The sequence below is a fragment of the Vanacampus margaritifer genome, chromosome 20 (genome assembly GCF_051991255.1).
Source record: "Vanacampus margaritifer isolate UIUO_Vmar chromosome 20, RoL_Vmar_1.0, whole genome shotgun sequence".
NCBI lineage: Eukaryota > Metazoa > Chordata > Actinopteri > Syngnathiformes > Syngnathidae > Vanacampus > Vanacampus margaritifer.
In genome coordinates, this window is record NC_135451.1 from 14,741,167 (window position 1) to 14,760,448 (window position 19,282).

Sequence of the window (19,282 nt, forward strand, 5' to 3'; positions counted from 1 at the left end):
TTCTGGAAAAAGGCTAATTATTGGAAGTAAGCTCTTGAGGATTAGTTGCCATGGAGAGAGTTGCCTGGTGGGCAAATTGGTTCACGCTAAAATTTGTGACTTGAGATGACACTTGATGGAGAAATATTTACCGTATCTTTTGATATCCAAGCGCGATAAAATTGGGCTGGCTTGGAGTTCTGGTTGACAGTTTTACCAGGGAGAAAATAACCATTTTAATTTTCAATCTATAATTTCTTTTATTGAATCTATTTACAATGTCAGACAGTGGAGAAAAACAAAAACATCTTTAGATTTTCTTGAAGCGCTGTTGTAAGAATTAAACTGTTGATTCTTCAAAATCAGAAAAATCCATCCTATGTACACATTTTTTTTTTTTTTAAATCACATTTTTTGGAGTGTTATTTAGTGCAGTTTCAGTACTCACTCAGATTATTAAAAGAGAAAAATCGAGTCATTAGCACAGATTATCCCGATGGCGCTCGCCTACGCTTGTTCGTTCTGCTCGATGTTGCCAACCAGGCTCTTGGTGTCCACCAGGGCTCGGATGGGATTATTGAAGTACAACTTGTTGATGAAGGTGGACTCCCCCGAAGGGGAGGCCCCGGCGGGCATCTTTTTCCGGAAGAGCAGGAAAGCGACCAGTCCTGCCAGGGCCAGGACCACCAGCACCACGGCTGCGCTGATGCCGGCGGAGCCTTTGGACACCTCTTCCACGATATGAGCTGTTTAAAAATAAAAAAAAATTTAAATATTGAATACATAGTGATGAAAATTTGATATTGTACGTTTTCAATACTCACCGACAGCTGGAGGCTTTTCTGTCGGCGTGATAACTGGAAAAATTGGCTTGGCGTTAGTTTCCAACATAATACACTAAAAAGGTATTTTATTTAAAAGTGCCTTTCAAAGGGTTCAATGTATGTGAAGGGGGCCCCCGGACAGAGCCTTGGGGCACTCCCGTGTTGATTGGGGATTACCGGAATGTCAAATATTTCAATTGAATGAACTGAGTGAAGTCACAGCCGATGGGAATCGACTCTACCTTTGGACGTTTTGCAGATGTACGAGCGGTATCTGCTGCAGCTGGTGGTCTTCCATTTGCCGCTGTCGGAATGGACGTCCACGCACGACTCGGACGACGGCATGCCCGCCTTCCAGTTGGTGTAGTCCACTGCGCTGTTGTCAATCCACGCCCACTCGCCTTCGACCAAAGAAGCGCACGCAGACTTACGCCGACGCGGTGCAAGTCGTCGGGAAAAAGGTTGGACGAGCGCAATTCTTACTGTCGTGGTTTTTGTACAAGCCGATCCAGAAGCTCTTGGCGCCGTCCTGCAGGAGTTCCAGGTTTTGTTGGATGAAAAAACTCTCCTGGGGGTCCTCGATGCTTGCCAGGGATGTGCCTGACGAACAGGTTTTTTTTATTTATTTTTTTTAATACCACATCCGTCTGAAGCGTTGGTAAAAAATCATCCCGGCATACCCATTTTCAGACATTCCACGGAGGCGTGGGCCCAGTTGTCCACAAGCGAGCTGAAGGCGTAACAATGACCACGGAAGGGGATCCACATTGTGTTCTGTTTCGGGTCCGGACAGTTTCCGGCCAGCTGAGGAGGCTCAGTGGGCGCCAAATCTACAAAGAAGAAGAAGGGATTTCAGAGTCAATTAACTCTTTGACTGCCAGACGTTTTCAGAAAAGGGATGCCGTGGGTGCCAGCCGATTTAAGCATTTTGACTGATCTTTCAAGGTCCACAGAAAATTATGTGTTTGGACTATGGAAACACACATACTACCAAATGAAAGATTGGACTCTCATCTTTCATCAGCAAAAATAAGTTTGTTTCTACCTTATTCCGTTGTTCAGTAATCAACAATAGAAAATGGTTAGTTTCACCTCTGTTTTGAAACAAACGTCTTTTAACGTCTTTGGCACTCCTCCATAGGATTTTACTAAACGTTATTTAACGTTTTTGGCAGTCAAAGAGTTAAGATGGCGGCAAATTCCGAGTCTATGTTGTTGTTTGCGCGGACCTGCTGAGCTCTTGCAAAGCGAGTAGTACGTGTCGCCGCATGCGCCCGTCTTCCATGTTTTGTCCACGTCCATGTACACGCAGGCGTAGTTGCTCTTGGGCTCGTCTTTGCCCCATTTGGTGTACGACAGGAGCCAGTTGTCCACCCACTTGTAGCGACCTCCCGTCTGTTCAAGGGAAACCGCAACCAGAACCTTCTATTAGGACATTTTTGTAGAAAAGAGGACAAATATGGCCGGTGCGGTTAAGCTAAGGTCTCGTGTCTACCACGTTGCTGTTGAGGCCGATCCACACGGGCTGGTCGAATCTGAGGATCTGCAGCGAGAGGTAGGCCTGCGCCACGGGGTCGAGTATGCTGGCCAGCTCGGCGTCGTCCGCCTGGCACTGCCGGCGCGCCTCGTCCCAGCGCATCTTTTGCATCACCAGCTTGTACGAGTCGTTGCCCAGCTTGTGGAAGGACTTGGGCGACACGGTGGTGGCCGCCGGCGCGATCTGGGGATCTTCGGAGATGGGTGGCGTTAGTTAGCCAAAAATACACTCAACTCAACGAAAGGTTGTAACTGAAATTGTTTAAACCGTGAAAAATAAATGTAGAAAACAATGATGATTTTTTTTTTTACTGAATATTATATTGAGAGTCGCACATTTTTTAGGTAAGTGGAGAAAGTTTATTTCTTTTCCCCAAATATATTTTGGTAAAACAGTTTAAAAAAAAAAATAATAATAATAATGACAGCAGAATAAAGAAATTTAATACCAAAATAAATAAATAATGAAATTCTAGATTTTCAAACAGAGCAAGTGCATTTAAAGCATTAAAAATAAATATGAAAATAACCATGCTAATTCATCCTTGCAAACAGTTTTTTTTTTTAATCTATGTAAAAGGACGAAATACGGCAAGCAGAATTTAAAAAAATTATTTTTCTCACAGATGTTACAAAATAGTAATTGTGACCTGAACATTTAAATTGACAAAAAAAAAATACTTAAAAGAAAAAAAAAGTTTTAAACAAGATAAGATTATATTAGACTATTGGTATATTTTACTAAATTTTCAAAAATGGCCACTTAATGTTTAAATAAGTAAGTACATAAATAATGATGATTCAAATAGTGAATAAATTATATATATAATTACTTTTAATATGCATTTTTAGAAAATATATAAAAAATAAAGCTAGTAAGAGAAAACGTTTAATACCATATTATTTGATAAAAAAAATTGACGAAAATCAAACCATATCAATAAAAAAATATATACATCATTTTTAGAAAAATAAAAAAGTTAAAAATAAGTTTAGCAAAAGAAGTTTGATAACAAAATGACCAAAACCCTTTCCCCCCTAAAACAGTCAATGCTGTATCATCAAAAATGAATATTAAAATAAGAACTCTTGTTAATTCATTGGTGGCGCTACTGACCGTTGTTCCTTTTACAGATGAAGCCGCGCTTTTGGCCACAATCGTCCACTTTCCACAGTCCCATTTGCTTAGGAACGCTGCCCACCATCATCACACAGTCGAAAACCTGCCGAGAGGACGAAAAAAAAATGTTAAGCTGTGCCTTGAGATACAAGATGCGAGTTTAATGCTAACTCCATTGACATGCTTCCTTTGAGCAACGGATATTTGAACACAAACGCGTAGACAGTTAATTGAATAATCATCACGGGCAAATATTCTTCATCCTCCTCTTTGAAAAGAAATTAGACAAACAAAAAACCGGAAGACCTCGTCCATGAAGGAGTAGCGTCCGTCCGGCGTGGACGTCGGATGCCCTTTGGCCCAGTTTGTGTACAGCACGCCTCGGCCATCCGTCCACACAAAGTGCATCTCCCAGTTGACGTCGTTCATGCCGAGCCACAGGTCGTCACCGTACGTCAACATCTGCGTGGTCAGGAACGCTAGACCAAGAACATTTGAGGACCGACCGTGAAACGCAATTTTGACGGATGTCTTGTTTTAAGGGATTTCAAGTACAGGCGCAACTTTTTTTGGTTGTCGTTTTTTTGTCTTTGGCGTACCTTGCTCCCTCTCGCTGACGACAGACACCAGGTTCCCTCCTTGGTTCTTGCAGTACTCCCTGGCGTCCTGCCACGATTTTTGGTCGGCGCCCACAAACTTGTAGCACTGTGCAAACCAGATAAGAAGTCAAGATGACCAAAGAAATAAATCACCAGCGAGAGTTTTCACATGTGAGAGGGAGGACTTCGATGTTACAAAAAAATAACGCTCACTTTCTTCTCATTTGTACCTTTCCACCTTATTTATTTATAATGTGCTGGTCGGGGACTTCAATCTGCACCTCTTTCATGCTAAATGTTTTCAAAATGTTCATATAATGGTAACAGGGATGTGATTTGACCAAAGTGAAATTATCTGAAAATTTAGCCGGGGGTCTGGGGGCCGCTGGCACCCAGCTAGGTCCAGGGCAGTGCCCTGGTGGGGGGACAAGGGGGGCGAAACCCCCCGGAGCTCATGGGTTTTCCGTGTTTTTAAGTACTTTCAATGCACTCACATGACAAAGAAATAAGACAAAACAACAGCATAAATTTTCAATGTATATTGAACTATCCCATATAAAATGGCAGTTTTAGTCAACTCAAAATCAGTCACATTCAAAAACATTGGACTGCCTTTGCTTTTAAAAACTATCACTGAGAATATCATCATATCTAACTAATGTGATTACTAAGTTAACACATAAATAATGTTGAAGAGTTCAAATTTCATGAACAAATAATTGTATCATGACCAAATGAAAAGTAACTCATATTAGAGCATACCACAAATGTCTTTGTTATAGCAGAAGATGTTATCTGTCGCAGTCATGTGCATACACAATGAACTACTTAAAAAAATTAAAAAAAATCGGATTTTTTTTTTTTGGGGGAGATAAAAAAAGCGGAATTACGCGAATTAGCGGAAAAATCACATCCCTGTGGTAAATATATACCCTCAATTATTTTTACTGAAAGGAGTATTTAAACGATTGGCAGTTGTAAACATTGAAACTGTAGCAGGCTAAGTGTAACAAAAAAAAATATGTACAGGACTTGAAATGTTCTACAAATCAAGTTGACTTTTCCCAGAATACCTTGCCTTGGAAAGCCAGCCACTCGGGCGCGCAGCCGCCCTTGGGCTCGGCGGTGGGCGTCACGGTGGTATTGACGAACACGCTGCTTCGTTTGCATATGGACGGCAGCTCCATCCCACAGTTGATGTCGTTCCAGAAGCCTTCGGGAAGACACGCAGCATTCAGGGCTTCACTCCTAAGCCATTTCCACTGAAGCAACCCCCTTCGCTCACAGCTATTTTTACTGGATTCTGACTGGTTTTGCAAGGCCCGCGGAATATTGTGTTCTATTCCTATATAAATATGGAATGACTTTTTCAAAATGTTACAGTAACAATGTGAATTTTGCGCTCATTATATAGATGTTTTAATGTTAATAAAAAAATAAAAAAAACTCATTCACTCCCAGCCTGACTGACTGAAGCAATCACCTTCACTCGCCTTTACTGGATTTTGACGAATTTTGCAAGGCCCACCGAACATTGTGTTCTATAGCTATAAAAATATGGAACCTACCAAGCGAAAGATTCGAGTTTCTTCTTTCATCAGGGAAAAAAAAGTATATTTCTATCTGTTTCCGTTTTGCTGCAATTAGCATTAGAATAAAGCCAAGTTTAATCATTATTCACAAATCTGTTTAGAACTGGGGGGGGGAAATCAGCTTGTTTCCCAGCTTGCCCTGGTTGATCTCTTATACTCTGCTGCCACCTGCAGGCCGTTTTTGTAATTACTACCATTGCTTCACCTGTTCTCTGCAGCTCGGAGGCTGCATCAAAGCTTTCTGTATGCTCTAGCATAAAAAAAAAAACATAAAAATGTCTTTGGGACAAATGAGTTAAGAAATGGCAGAAGAAAAAAAAATTTCGAACCTTTTTAAATCTCAACTTTAGGTTCTGGTAAAGCGCTGCCGCAACAGTGCGCTGAGCTTACCCATACTCTTGTATATGGACACGCAGTTTTCGTCATTGTTGGCAAAATTGGGCTCATTTTGTTCCCACGCGGTGTACGTAACCGGAGTTTCATCCAACCAGCTGGAAGGACAAAAAGAAAAAGTTTAAGTGGCAGTTTGGAGCTAAACATCAAGATTATCACTTATTTTAGAAGTTTTCCCACTTTGTATACAACTTAACTCTCTTAAAAAAAAAATTTGGGTATGGTATTTCTTGACACTTTTGACACGATGACACTTATTTTACTTGTAAAATTACCGGGACCACTTTTTGTCTTGAAAATATTTACACCAATGTACCTATTGTGCAAAATGTATTTGAAATTACCTAAAGGACTGGTCTAGATTGACAATGAGGCCGATGTAGTACTGATTCTCGGAGCCCTTGACGATCTGTTTCCACAGGAACCTTCTCTCGCTCTCCCCCGTGATGACGGCCAGCTCCGCAAAGTTCTTTTTGCAGAAGGCCCGGGCGGCCTCCATGGGCTGCTGATCCGCGTTGATGAAGTACTGCGAGTCGTTGTAGAGCAGCCAGCCGTCCTCGGTGGTGTTGAACGCTGCTCGGCGGGGAGAATCGGCAGAGCGCATTTTTGAAAATGTCGCCGAAACGGCAGTTGTTTGTTTATATTCAAACGCGCCGCGATAGCTTGCACGGCTCGTAATAACGTTGGTCATTTTTGATGGATTTTAAATTCATCACAAAGAAAATGTACGTCATATTCATGACAGGTGTGATATTACTTATTTTGGGGGTAACGCAGATTGGAAAAGAAATATAAGAATCCAGAAAATATGCAGAATAATTGCATTATTTTAAAATTATGATTTTTTGGGGGGGTAATATTTAATTTTGTAAAATACATCTTAATTTACGAGAAAATATGCAACTTTATTCCTGACAAATGTTCATTTGAGAAAATAATATAACTTTTTTTTTTAACATTATGCCTTTATTTTTGAGAAAACTTCCATTGCAAGATTACGACAATTTTTTTGGCCAAATTTACGTTTTTGTCTTACTTGGCATGATGATGACGGGCTCGGGTTTGGGAGTCACTCCTGGAAATATAACAACGCATCAAAAGGACTACAAGAAGTGGGAATTCAAGAATTGTGTGCGTGCACGCGCATTACCTTTGCGTAACTGGCAGAGCCAGTCGTTGTAAACCTCGCAGTGTCGGTCATTCCAGTGTCGTCCGTAGTAGGATTGAACTTCTGTGCAGTGCTCGGCGTCGTTGTAGTTGTTGGGCTCCCCGTAGCCCCAGTTCTCAAAGCCGTACTACAGAAAAGGTTTTTTTTTATCATTAACTCATTCACTGCCATTGACGGCTATAAACGTCAAAAAATCATTTTAAACTATTTCTATTAGTTTAACATTTTTTTCCACTTTTGTTAACTAGAGTATGAAAACCTAGAATTTTTTTTATTGTACATTTAGAACAGATATGAAATTTGTGATTAATCTCGAGTTAACTAGTGAAGTCATGCGATTAATTACAATTAAAAAAAATGTAATCGCCTTTTGCCCCTATTTTTTGATAATCTTTTTTTTAAATGAATTTATGGCAGTGAATGAGTTAATAGTAATAATAATGATCATTTGTGACTTTTCAGCAGAAAAAGTATCAGGGCCACATTTTAAAAAAAAAACATTTATGAGACTCGCCGTAATCTTATGAGAATATTCAAGAAAAACGTCCACATTTTAAAAAAAAAATTTCTTAAAAATGTAAAAAGTTCTCAAAATTATATAACTTTATTGTCGTACGATAAACATACAAGCTTATTATAAAAAAATGCTCTGAAAATGTGTTGCTTTATTTGCATAAAATTTCAGTTTTTTCGTCGAACATCTGACAAAATGAACGAAAATGAACTACTATTTTTTTCTCAAACCTTTTTTAAAAAAATTGAAAATGTAAAAAGAAATTTGGGAAACATGTCTTAATTTTTGTAGGATATGGATTCCCCCCCCCCCCCAAAAACAACGTATACAACTTTTTTCTTTGTGATGTTTTTTCCCCTATGATTTTTTTTTTTTACTCAAATACATACAACTTTTTTTCATAAAAATGTTAAAAGTTTTTTCCTAATAAGATTAAAATCTTTTTTTGTAGAAGCTGTATGACTTTTTTCTCTTGAAAATATGCAACTTTGTCCCCAAAATTAGCAACTTTTTTCCCTTTGTAAAATGACTACCCGTGCAACTTTTAAGATGGAAAATTAGATTTTTCAAAAAATTTTTTTTTTTTTCTTCAGTAGGCCCCGAACACTTCTTGTTACAAAAAGCAACCTTAACAAAAAAGTGGGGTACCCACAGGTGATCCGTCAGTCCAGACGAAACCTTCATTGGTGCTGAGTAGGCTGAGTCCGATCCAGGCTGCGTCTGACGAATGAAACCTTAACGGCAGCAAAACTCCTTAACACATACCCAACGTTGACTGTGTGTGCGCGCGTGCGTGTGCGTACTGCGCATTGCTGAGGTCCTGAGCTCCGTGTAAGCTCATCAGGTCTCCGCCGATGGCCCTGCAGAAGTCCTTTGCTTCGAGCCAAGTTTTCTTCAGGTCCTTGTTCTTTTTGTATAGCTGTTGGAATAGTTTGGGATTTTTCATTATAGTCAGATTTTATTTTGTTCCAAATTGGTTTTTTTTCCTCAAAAAGGCTTTGTTTTAAATAAGTTGATATTGTTTTTAGTCTGCACGCTCTCACCTTGAAGCAGACGTTCCTGTTGGCCACGGGCGTCCAACCCGAGGCGCAGCTGAGGGCGGGTGTGACGGGCGGCACGGTGGTCACTTGGGCTCCCTCCGCAGGGTTCTTGCAAATGAACTTCTCCTTGCCCTCGCAGCCGACCACGTCCCAAAGGCCGGCCGACGTGCCCGTCGCCAGGGCCACGCAGCCCGCCTTGCGGTCTTGCAAGGTTCAAAAGTCAAGTCAAGTTCAACCACATGTTAATGTCAAAGGTCAGTCGAGAAATACAAAGAAAATGTTGTCATTTAACATTAAAGAGAAAAACAACTTTGATTTGCTTTGTTTGTCATTCCGTCCCCAAAATTTTTTTTCAAACAGCCAAATTATTAATAACTCAGCTATTTTATTATTATTTCCTAAGAGACTACAATCTGTATCTGGCTTGCACACATTGAAATGGGTGAACAATGACAGTATTAATTTTGTATTTAATTATTTCAATTTTATTTTCTACTTTAGTTAAAGATGATACCTATAAATATAAAATAATATAAATATAATTAGTATAAGATTTAATTTTATTTAATATAAATATTAAAAATAAGTGAACAGTATTGTTTTAGTTAACTGAATAATAATTAATAATTAAATGAAATTCAATCTTACAGTTGACAATTTTGTGATAAGTGAGAGGGTGGTTGTTCTTTTATTTCACTGATTTTAATTTTAATGTATTTGAATCTAATTGAAAAAAATATGAATATATATATATTTTTTTATTCTTGTATCTGGCATGCTGATGATTTATGCATTTAATTATTTTGAGTATTTAAATTGTTTAGTCATCTTGATTCTAAAAAAAATATGAAAAATTACCTTTTGTAATTACATTTTGAATTTAAAAGATCAGAAAAATATATATATTTTTAAAATGATTTATTTAATTTTAAAAATGTAATCCTATATGGATTAAATGTTCACAAAATTTTTAATTTTATTTGAATGTATTTTTGATACAATTTAAAAATGAATACTTTTATGCAATTTAAAACATTAATTAATCAAAGCCATTTTTTCATGTTTTTTTTTTTTTTTACAGTTTTAATTATAACATTAAAACTAATTAATTCAGTTTAACTTACAGAAAATAGTTACAATTGGAGTCTTGTACCTGGCATGCCCACGTTGAAATGAGTGAAGGAAACTTTCCTCCGGCTGGTCCAAGTGAACGAGTGTGTGTCTTCTTTTTTGAAGAGTCCCGTCCAGAAGTATTTCTCCGGCCTCAAGCCCACCAGGCTGGTCAGGAAGGCGTTCTCGTACCTTTGGGAAGAAGAAATAACATCAGTGAAGCGCTGTATGAGAAAGTGCCGCGAAATCCTACCTGTCGGCCACATCGACGAGGTTTCCTCCATCCTTCGAGCACGCCTGCTTCGCCTCATCAAATGTTTTCTTCTCGGCTGCAATGGTGTAACAATAATAGCCGTACCTGAGTGAACCCTAAAAAAAAAAAAAAAAATCAACAACAATATTGTGAATTTTGCTGAAAAACAGCATTTGAGATGTTAGCGGCTCCTCACGAGCTTGCATCCGGGGTTGCTTTCACTGTGGGTTCCTTCTGCCGCTTTTGACGAGGCTTTCTTTTTGCAAATGTATCCGTAGGCCTTCTCGCACATTTGGTCGGCCCACCTGCCGTTCTGAAACAAAAGCGGACCGTTTGAGTTGTCACGGTTGCCTAGCGGTTCTGCGCTCGAATCCCTTTGTGCATGTTCTCCTGATTTCTCCCTCATTCCAAAAACATGTTGATTTAAAACAAATGCTACCCCCCCCACACACATACCTTTCCCCGGATGAGTACGCAGTCCTCCTGGAGGTTGGTGGCGTGAGTGGGCTCGTCCATCATCCACTGGGTGAAGGTGACCTGCGAGCGGTCAGACCACTCGAACAGCATCTGGCTCCTCTGATCGTTCAGGCCGATCCACAGGATATCCGTCGCCACTGCAAATAATTGTTTTGCTACTTTCCGAATGGTTTTGGGACTTGTTTAAGCCCGCGACGACGCCGGCGCATCTTACAGAATCCCGACTGGGCGATGATGAAGCTCTGCTCTTCGATGTTGCGAATGCTGGCCAGGTCGGCGTCATCCCGGCGGCAGGCGGTCAAAGCGTCCTTCCACATTTTCTTGCTTCTCTCAATGAAGTAGCAGTTGCCACCGTAAGGGACCCAGTGGTTGGGGCAGAAGCTGAGCTGGTTAACTGCAGCCAAAGATTACATTCATATAGTTACAGTCCATACATTCCGTGTATGTGTCTTGATTTTTTGCATGTTTTACGCATGTCAGGGCTGTGATTTGACCAAAGTGAAATTATCTGAGAATTTAGCCGGGGGTCTGGGGGCCGCTAGGTCCAGGGCAGTGCCCTGGTGGGGGGACAAGGGGGGCGCAGCCCCCCGGAGCTCATGGGTTTTCCGTGTTTTTAAGTACTTTCAATGCACTCACATGACAAAGAAATAGACAAAACAACAGCATAACTCAAAATCAGTCACATTCAAAAACATTGGACTGTCTTTGCTTTTAAAAACTATCACTGAGAATATCATCATATCTAACTAATGTGATTACTAAGTTAACACATAAATAAAAATTTTTTTTTTTTTTTTGTCGGGGAGATAAAAAAAGCGGAATTCCGCGAATTAGCGGAAAAATCACATCCCTGGCATGTCTACCAAATGTCATGCAGCTCAGTAAAAAAAATTTCTGAACACTAAAATGTCTGCTTCAAACCAAAATGGCAGACGTTTTAAGACTTTTTCGCGGGTCTACTCATTGTATGCATGTCTACCATATTTCAAGCCGCTCAATAAAAATGTCATTGAAGTTTGAATTTTTCAAAAAGCCCTTGAGAGCTCTACCAAGACCTCGGAACTCTAAAATGGCTACTTTGAATCAAAATGGCCGACTTCCTGCATGTTTTGAGAAATGGGTTCTTACTGGGCGGCGGGGGAAGACTACTGGAGTTCCCTTTGCGGCAAATGTAGCCCAGCTTCTTGGCGCAGGTGCTGGTCTCCCATTTGGAGGCCTTGCCGGCATTTAAGGTGGCGCAGTTCATTCCGGGATCGGATGAGGGATGACCTGTTGGGAAACATCCATGGCAAATGTTAATATGGCATGCAACGTAACTGGAGGGTTGGATCCATTTGAACCACATCAATTTAAACTTGAATGCGGACCCGTTTTTAACTCATTTGCTCCCAAAAACGTATAAATACGTTCCGTTTTAAATGTTTGAAGTGTCCCAAAGACATATTTATATGTTTTTTCCCTTCTTCTTCTTTTTTTTTCTATGCTAGAGCATACAGGAGGCTTTGATGCAGCCTCTCGACTGCACAAAACGGTTGAAGCAATGGTAGTTATTACAAAAATGGCCAGCAGGTGGCAGCAGAGTATAAGAGATCAACCAGGGCCATATTGAAAACAAGCCTTTTTACCCATAGTTCTAAGCAGAACAGAACCAGATAGAAATATACTTTTTTTTTCCTGATAAAAGAAGAGACTAATTTTTCTTTTAGTAGGTTCCATATTTTTATAGCAATAGAACACAATATTCTGTGGGCCTTGCAAAATCTGTCAAAATACAGTAAAACAGCCGGGAGTGAAGGGGGTTGCTTCAGTGAAAATGGCTGGGAGTGAATTGTGAGTTAAGGGGAAAGTCAACCCCCCAAAAAATTATTGACAATAATATGTTCTTTGCAGCCCCACTAGTCTAAATACAGTATTCTGATTAATGTTGCAAAATCCAGCAGTTTTTATCAATATCAGAATGCGGCCATTTTGCCATTTGCTGTCCAGTGAAAATGACATCACAGTTGCTTAGGTCTCAGGTAACAACCAATCACAGCTCAGCTTCAGAAAACAGGTGAGCTGTGATTGGTCGTTGCCTGAGCCCTGAGCAACTGTGATGTCATCTTCAGTTAACAACAAGTGGCAAAATGGCCGCCCTGAGATGGATAAAAATGGCAGGATTTTCCTGCATAACGCAAATGTAATATTAATCAGGTCACATATAACTTATTATCAAGAAAAGTTTAAGGTTGACTTCCCCTTTAAGTTGGAATTCTTCCATCGCATTACAGGTGACAAAGTGAGCAACATGACTCAGCAGAAACGATATCAACGAGATCATTGCTTTGACCTCTCAAACACATCGACTCATTTTTACCAGACGTTGCTGCCTAAATTGTCCTCCAGTTCTGGAATGACAAATATAGAATGAGTAGCCTCGACTGACCTGGTGCCCAGTTTAAATATCGGAAGGGGTTCCCGTTGCTCCACTGCCATCCCGCCTCGAAGTCCAAACTGTTGAGTCCGATCCACAGGGCGCCTCCCAACGTGCTCGTCAGTCCTGCGTGGAGTCAAAGTCAGTGAGTCCGGCCGGTCCACATGACGGGAGTTTTGTTGGTACCTGAAATGTAGGACTGCTCGTGGAGCTCCACGATGCTGAGGAGATCTGCTCCCTGCTGCTGGCAGCTCTTGCGGGCCTGGTGCCAACTTAGCACGGACTGGGCGTTGCGCTGGTACTGGACCCCCGTCACCGGGTCCGTATCCCAGCCAGACGACGCTGCGGTTCAAATGACACCAGAGAATGTAAGGACAATTTTATGTGTGTATGTGACGTGTACAGGGCCTGTAACTTTATTTTAGTTTTGTCAACACATTTTCAAGGTTAAAAAAAAATTGGTAGCATTAACTGAACATGGATTACAAGTTGTCTACAATTATTTATTTATTTTACTTTAAAATGGGTCAATTTGACCCACAATGTAGAAAGATGGTTCAACTGAAATGGGTCAACCCTCTGATTATTACATCATGGGTCAAATTGACCCCTCTGTCATCTTGCAGTTAAAGTTGCGGGTCAAATTCACCCATTTAAAGTTGAACTTGAAATTGGGTCAATTTGACCCGCAATGTAGCAAGAAGGTTAAACTTAAATATAGGTCAATTTGACTTTTTATATCACTTTTTATACATTTTTTGGAATCAATACATCATATATAAACAAAATGTATACCAAAAGAAATGCCAAAGTGTTAGGTATATTTTTTGTATTTATGTCATTTTCATACTTTGTGTCAGTGCAGAGTTATAAGCCATCAAATAGAGGGCGTGAACATGTGACATGTTGCCCCACCAATGGGTAAGTTGTCACACTGTATGGGGTAAGATGTCACACTGGATTTTGCAACTAATAAAGCAAGGACAAAATGATCCTTGTTCTCCTGTTGTTTGTTTTTACTGTACAATGGGTCAATTTGACCCGGAACATAACAGGAGTGTTAAAATGCACATGTGCTGATTTGCAGTCATTTTGCAGACGTTGCGGAGGGGATGAGAGGACTGTGGGAAGAGGAAAACAAAGGCTGCTGACAAGTCAGGACGGGGATGTATGTTGTTCTGCCATGGGGGTCATAAACCTCAATTGTTAGCACTGACCTCTTCCAAGGCAGAAAACGAGAAAAAAAACATCGTGTTTGGAGTCCGGGACATTTTGTTTTAGTGTATTATCTGACGTTTTTGCGCCTACCTTTGGTGGGACAGAAGCCCCACTTCTTCTCCGTGTTGTAGTTGGCCTTGGTGGCGCACCAGAGCTGCCCGTCGGAGCGGCCCGCCTTGGTGCACTCCGAGAACCACTCCTCGCCGAATGTGAACGGGAACAGGCACGGGGTGCCGAAAGAGTTGCCGCCGATGGTGAAAATCTCTGCGGCGACAACAAATATGCCTCATGTTATGCTATAATACGGCACGAAGGATCAGGAAGTGTTATGCTTTGCCTTTCAGAATAAGAGCATAATACAGGAAATGATATGTTAGCTAACTTAATAGCATTTTTGATATTTTTTTTGGGAGGTGTGGCCTATTTGTTTTATTATTATATGTTTGGATGCAGTTAGTTTTCATGGAAAAGGCGCGTGGACTCAAATTTTTGGGCAGCAAATGCTCAAGCACCCCCCCCCCCAAAAAAAAGGGTTTCCATCACCCAAAATACAGATACAGTACTATTAAAAACGGAAAAAAAAACACTAATATACAGTTATTTTTTTCTGTTAACACAATCAATAAAACTATTAAAGGCGGTGAAGGGAAGCTACACTGGTTATAAAAAGTCTACACACCCCTATTCAAATGACAGATTAGTGAACCTAAAACCTATTCGAGTGAATTGAGAGGAAAAAATTGCACTTAGACTGCAGCAGACCCACCACAGGTCCAGAAACTAAAAACCCTGCCACAGTTTGGCTTTAGCCCTTATCGCTAATTGTTTCCGTTGTGCTAGCTAGCAGGTAAACTAGCTAGCTAGCTATCCAGCATGGCTAACGCCAAACTGTGGCAGGGGTTTTTACTCATTGGACCTGGATTTGCCACCATTTGCCACCTACCTTGATAGCCTTTGGAGCACAGGTCCAAGTGCGTCCCGTAGATCTTCCATCGGCTCCACGCTCCCGAGCCCTTGTAGATCATCAAGCTCTTCTCGTTGCGGTTCCCCCAGTTGAGGTACAGGCCTCGGTCCCGCAGGCCGAACAGGGTGTCGTTTTTGCACTGCCACTGCTGCAGCTCGCTGGCCTCGTCGCATTGGAACAGCAGCACCTTGACCCAGTCCTTGATCTCCACGGCGCCCAAGCACAGGTTGAGGGACAGGCTGAGCAGGCGGTTGGCCGAGGCCCAGCGGAATTGCTGGTCTTTGGCGCGGGGCTCGCAAACGGACAGCGTGATGGACGAGGCGTGGATGACCTTCACGCACTTGTTGTGATCCTGGTTGAAGATCAGGAAGGAGCTGCTGTCTGAAGCACAGGATGGGGGGAAAATCACAGCTTTTCAATGACACTACTAGTGCCTGTGTGCTAGTATGCGCGTTGTCTTCAATTGGCAGACAATTCAAGAGCACTTGTACATTGGTTGTCTTACTAGTGATGTTTTCCCCACAACTGTATGACATTTCTACGCACTAGTAGAACAAGGGTCTTGCTAGTGACATTTGCTTCCATTACTGCGTGACATTTCTGTGCACTAGTACAACTATGTCTTACTAGTGAAGTTTCTACGTACTAGTAGAACAAGGGTCTTACTCCTGACATTTGTTTCCACTACTGCATGAGATTTCTGTCCACTAGTAGAACGACTGAATTACTAGTATAATTTTTTCCACTATTGTATGACATGTACAACCATTACGTCTTACTAGTGACATACCTAAGACACTAGTATTTTTTTCCACTACTGCTTGTCATATCTGTCCACTAGTAGAACAACTGACTTACAACTAGTGCAGTTTTTTCCACTATTGTATGACATTGCTGTGCACTAGTACAACCATCACGTCTTACTAGTGACATTCCCAAGGCAATAGTAGAAAAGTGTCTTACTAGTCACATCTGTTTCCACTACTGTATGACATTTCTGTGCACTATTATAACAACTTACTAGTGACATTTTTTCCACTACTGGATGAAATTTCTGCGCACTAGTAGAAAAAAATCTATTATTTCTGTGAACTAGTAGAAAGATAGCCGTACTAGCAATGTTTTTTTTCCACTACTGCTTGTCATTTCTGTCCACTTGTAGAACAACTGACTTACTAGTGCAGTCCCCCCCCCCACACTATTGTATGACATTGCTGTGCACTAGTACAACCATTACGTCTTACTAGTGACATACCTAAGGCACTAGTATTTTTTTCCACTACTGCTTGTCATATCTGTCCACTAGTAGAACAACTGACTTACAACTAGTGCAGTTTTTTTTCCACTATTGTATGACATTGCTGTGCACTAGTACAACCATCACGTCTTACTAGTGACATTCCCAAGGCAATAGTAGAAAAGTGTCTTACTAGTGACATTTATTTCCACTACTGGATGAAATTTCTGCGCACTAGTAGAAAAACTATATTATTTCTGTGAACTAGTAGAAAGATAGCCGTACTAGCAATGTTTTTTTTCCACTACTGCTTCTCATTTCTGTCCACTAGTAGAACAACTGACTTACAACTAGTGCAGTTTTTTCCACTATTGTATGACATTGCTGTGCACTAGTACAACCATCACGTCTTACTAGTGACATTCCCAAGGCAATAGTAGAAAAGTGTCTTACTAGTGACATTTATTTCCACTACTGGATGAAATTTCTGTGCACTAGTAGAAAAACTATATTATTTCTGTGAACTAGTAGAAAGATAGCCGTACTAGCAATGTTTTTTTTCCACTACTGCTTCTCATTTCTGTCCACTAGTAGAACAACTGACTTACAACTAGTGCAGTTTTTTTTCCACTATTGTATGACATTGCTGTGCACTAGTACAACCATTACGTCTTACTAGTGACATTCCCAAGGCAATAGTAGAAAAGTGTCTTACTAGTGACATTTATTTCCACTACTGGATGAAATTTCTGCGCACTAGTAGAAAAACTATATTATTTCTGTGAACTAGTAGAAAGATAGCCGTACTAGCAATGTTTTTTTTCCACTACTGCTTGTCATTTCTGTCCACTAGTAGAACTGACTTACTAGTGCAGCCCCCCCCCCCCCACTATTGCATGACATTGATGTGCACTAGTACAACCATTACATCTTACTAGTGACTTTCCCAAGGTACTAGTTGAAAAAGTGTCTTACTAATCACATTTGTTTCCACGACTGTATGACATTTCTGCGCACTAGTAGAAAAACTCTTATTAATTAAGCTTTTTCAACTATTTCGACTTTGGTGCACTAGTAGACCAACTGTCTTACTAGTGTCGTCAATTTTGCCATACTGCATGGCATTTCTGCGCACTCGTAAACTGTTCAATTTAAGGCCACATATGCAAGTAAAAAGTCATCAGGAAATGAAATAGTCAAGTCAAGAAAAATCTACTCAAGTATACTCAAGTATTTGTACTTAGTTACTTCCCAAGCCCAAACACAAACTCCCAGTTTTGCATGCAAGAAGCTGAAAAGCGGCGACAGCACGTACCGACGTTAGCCGCCACGGCCCGCAGGAGGCAGAGCAGCAGCGCGGCGAAGCGAGGCCTCATGATGGTGGTTGTCGGCAGGGCGTCCAGTGGCGAAGTGGCGAGGTGAGCGGCCGCCACCGCCACGACTCCTCTTCCTTGGACATCCTGTCACATGGCGCTCGCTCAGAGAGAGAGGCTGAGCAGGCGGCAGGAAGCCAGCAGGGATGCACGCACTACTAGAGGGGAGAAAACTCACACTCGGATATTATTAGGGGCCAATCACTGCATTTGATTGAGAAACTCCCGATACGGCAGGTTGTTGCTCAGTCATAACAATCACGGGTCAATTTGACCCGGCGCGTGTTTAATGGTCCAGGAGAGTCAGATATGAAATAAATCTCAAATCTCATTATCAATCTAACTTGCAAATATGCTGCTTTGTTTCAAAGGTTCACAAAACTGTTTATGGGTCAACTTGACCCGCTGCCCTCATACCCCCAAAAGCATTTGTCTTTTTTTATTTTTAATTCCCCTATTTTGTGAATAAAACATTTTACGGGTCATTTCCATCCTTTGGTCCGTATCCATTTATTTTATTCACTTTTCCCCCTATTTTATAAATGGCGGGATAGTAATAAAATATAATTTTATGGGTCAATTTGACCCAGATTGAGTTTACCCATTCAAAAAAAAACTATATTAAAAATAAAGATAATAATAATAATAAAAAAATCAGTTAATATTTGGTTGGAACTATTGGAAATGCACACGTAAAATTTTACGGGTCAATTTGACCCGCAATGTAACAAGCGGGTTAAATATAGGCTCTCCGTGCTCCGCAAGAGGATGCTTCCAAAGATTGGCAAGGAATGTGAGTAAAATGCTGATGCGGCAAACTGTGAAGAATGTAAAGAGCACCCCCCCCGACCCCCTGTGCAGTTTCCAAAGATGACACAAATCAATAGAAAAAGAGCACGGGGGGAAATCCTGCTTCCTAGTGGGGAAGTGCTGGTAATAGTCCCAAATATAGGTTGAATTAAAATAAGATCCAGCTGAAAAGTATTAGTTTTTTAGAAATAAATATTTATTAAAGAAATCCACAAATACAATACTCTTGACAACCCCCCCTTTCCAAAAAATATCTTGACCGTAATTGCAATTTGAACTCAGTTGCTAACCAAAACAGCAGCACCCTTCAATGCATGGAAACAGCCAAATCGGTGTGAAGGCTAAACGGCTTCTGTGTGCTAAGCATAAATTAGCATAACTTTTGACTCTCACACTGACTTTATACGACCTTGACTTGATCAGCTAGGCTCGGTGAAGATCCAGGGCGATTTTCAAGCAACAGCTTTCAGGCCAATACACTACACTTGAGAACCGCTTGAAAAAAAATGCATACGTCTACTTTAATTAAAGATTATCTTATACTAGCTCAAATTAGCATTCCAACGGACTCTGACCAGTGTTATAATACGTTATATTTTTCATTATACTTAGTTTGTATTTTGCTTTTTAGAGGACATTTGTTCATTTTTATTAGTTTTTTT

General features: G+C 40.7%; 1 protein-coding gene across 1 annotated transcript; it reads right to left on the reverse strand.

The window, feature by feature from the left end:
* Positions 1 to 29: 29 nt before the first annotated feature.
* Positions 30 to 18,646, reverse strand: mrc1a (mannose receptor, C type 1a). Its single transcript, XM_077554337.1, has 29 exons — positions 17,753 to 18,646; positions 15,180 to 15,581; positions 14,327 to 14,500; positions 13,205 to 13,360; positions 13,031 to 13,144; positions 11,734 to 11,874; positions 10,820 to 10,999; positions 10,585 to 10,742; positions 10,325 to 10,441; positions 10,129 to 10,244; positions 9,919 to 10,067; positions 8,769 to 8,968; positions 8,529 to 8,644; positions 8,378 to 8,459; positions 7,194 to 7,338; positions 7,080 to 7,118; positions 6,388 to 6,616; positions 6,041 to 6,141; positions 5,132 to 5,271; positions 4,059 to 4,164; positions 3,766 to 3,938; positions 3,457 to 3,562; positions 2,299 to 2,531; positions 2,033 to 2,198; positions 1,484 to 1,633; positions 1,287 to 1,403; positions 1,046 to 1,204; positions 804 to 836; positions 30 to 725 (listed from the first exon to the last, which is right to left on the reverse strand). The coding sequence occupies exons 1-29, from the start codon at positions 17,811 to 17,813 to the stop codon at positions 487 to 489; spliced, it is 4,302 nt and encodes a 1,433-aa protein (XP_077410463.1). The 5' UTR covers positions 17,814 to 18,646; the 3' UTR covers positions 30 to 486.
* Between the last annotated feature and the right edge of the window lie 636 nt (positions 18,647 to 19,282).

What these genes read in the sequence shown, in the direction of transcription:
- mrc1a (XM_077554337.1), bottom strand. Translation starts at nt 17,813, where the DNA reads ATGAGGCCTCGCTTCGCCGCGCTGCTGCTCTGCCTCCTGCGGGCCGTG. An exon ending in GCCCGTCATCATCATGCCAA is followed by an intron (nt 6,617 to 7,079) that starts GTAAGACAAAAA and finishes CCCGCCGAGCAG; the next exon opens with CGTTCAACACCACCGAGGAC. An exon ending in GCTACTCCTTCATGGACGAG is followed by an intron (nt 3,563 to 3,765) that starts GTCTTCCGGTTT and finishes TCCTCTCGGCAG; the next exon opens with GTTTTCGACTGTGTGATGAT.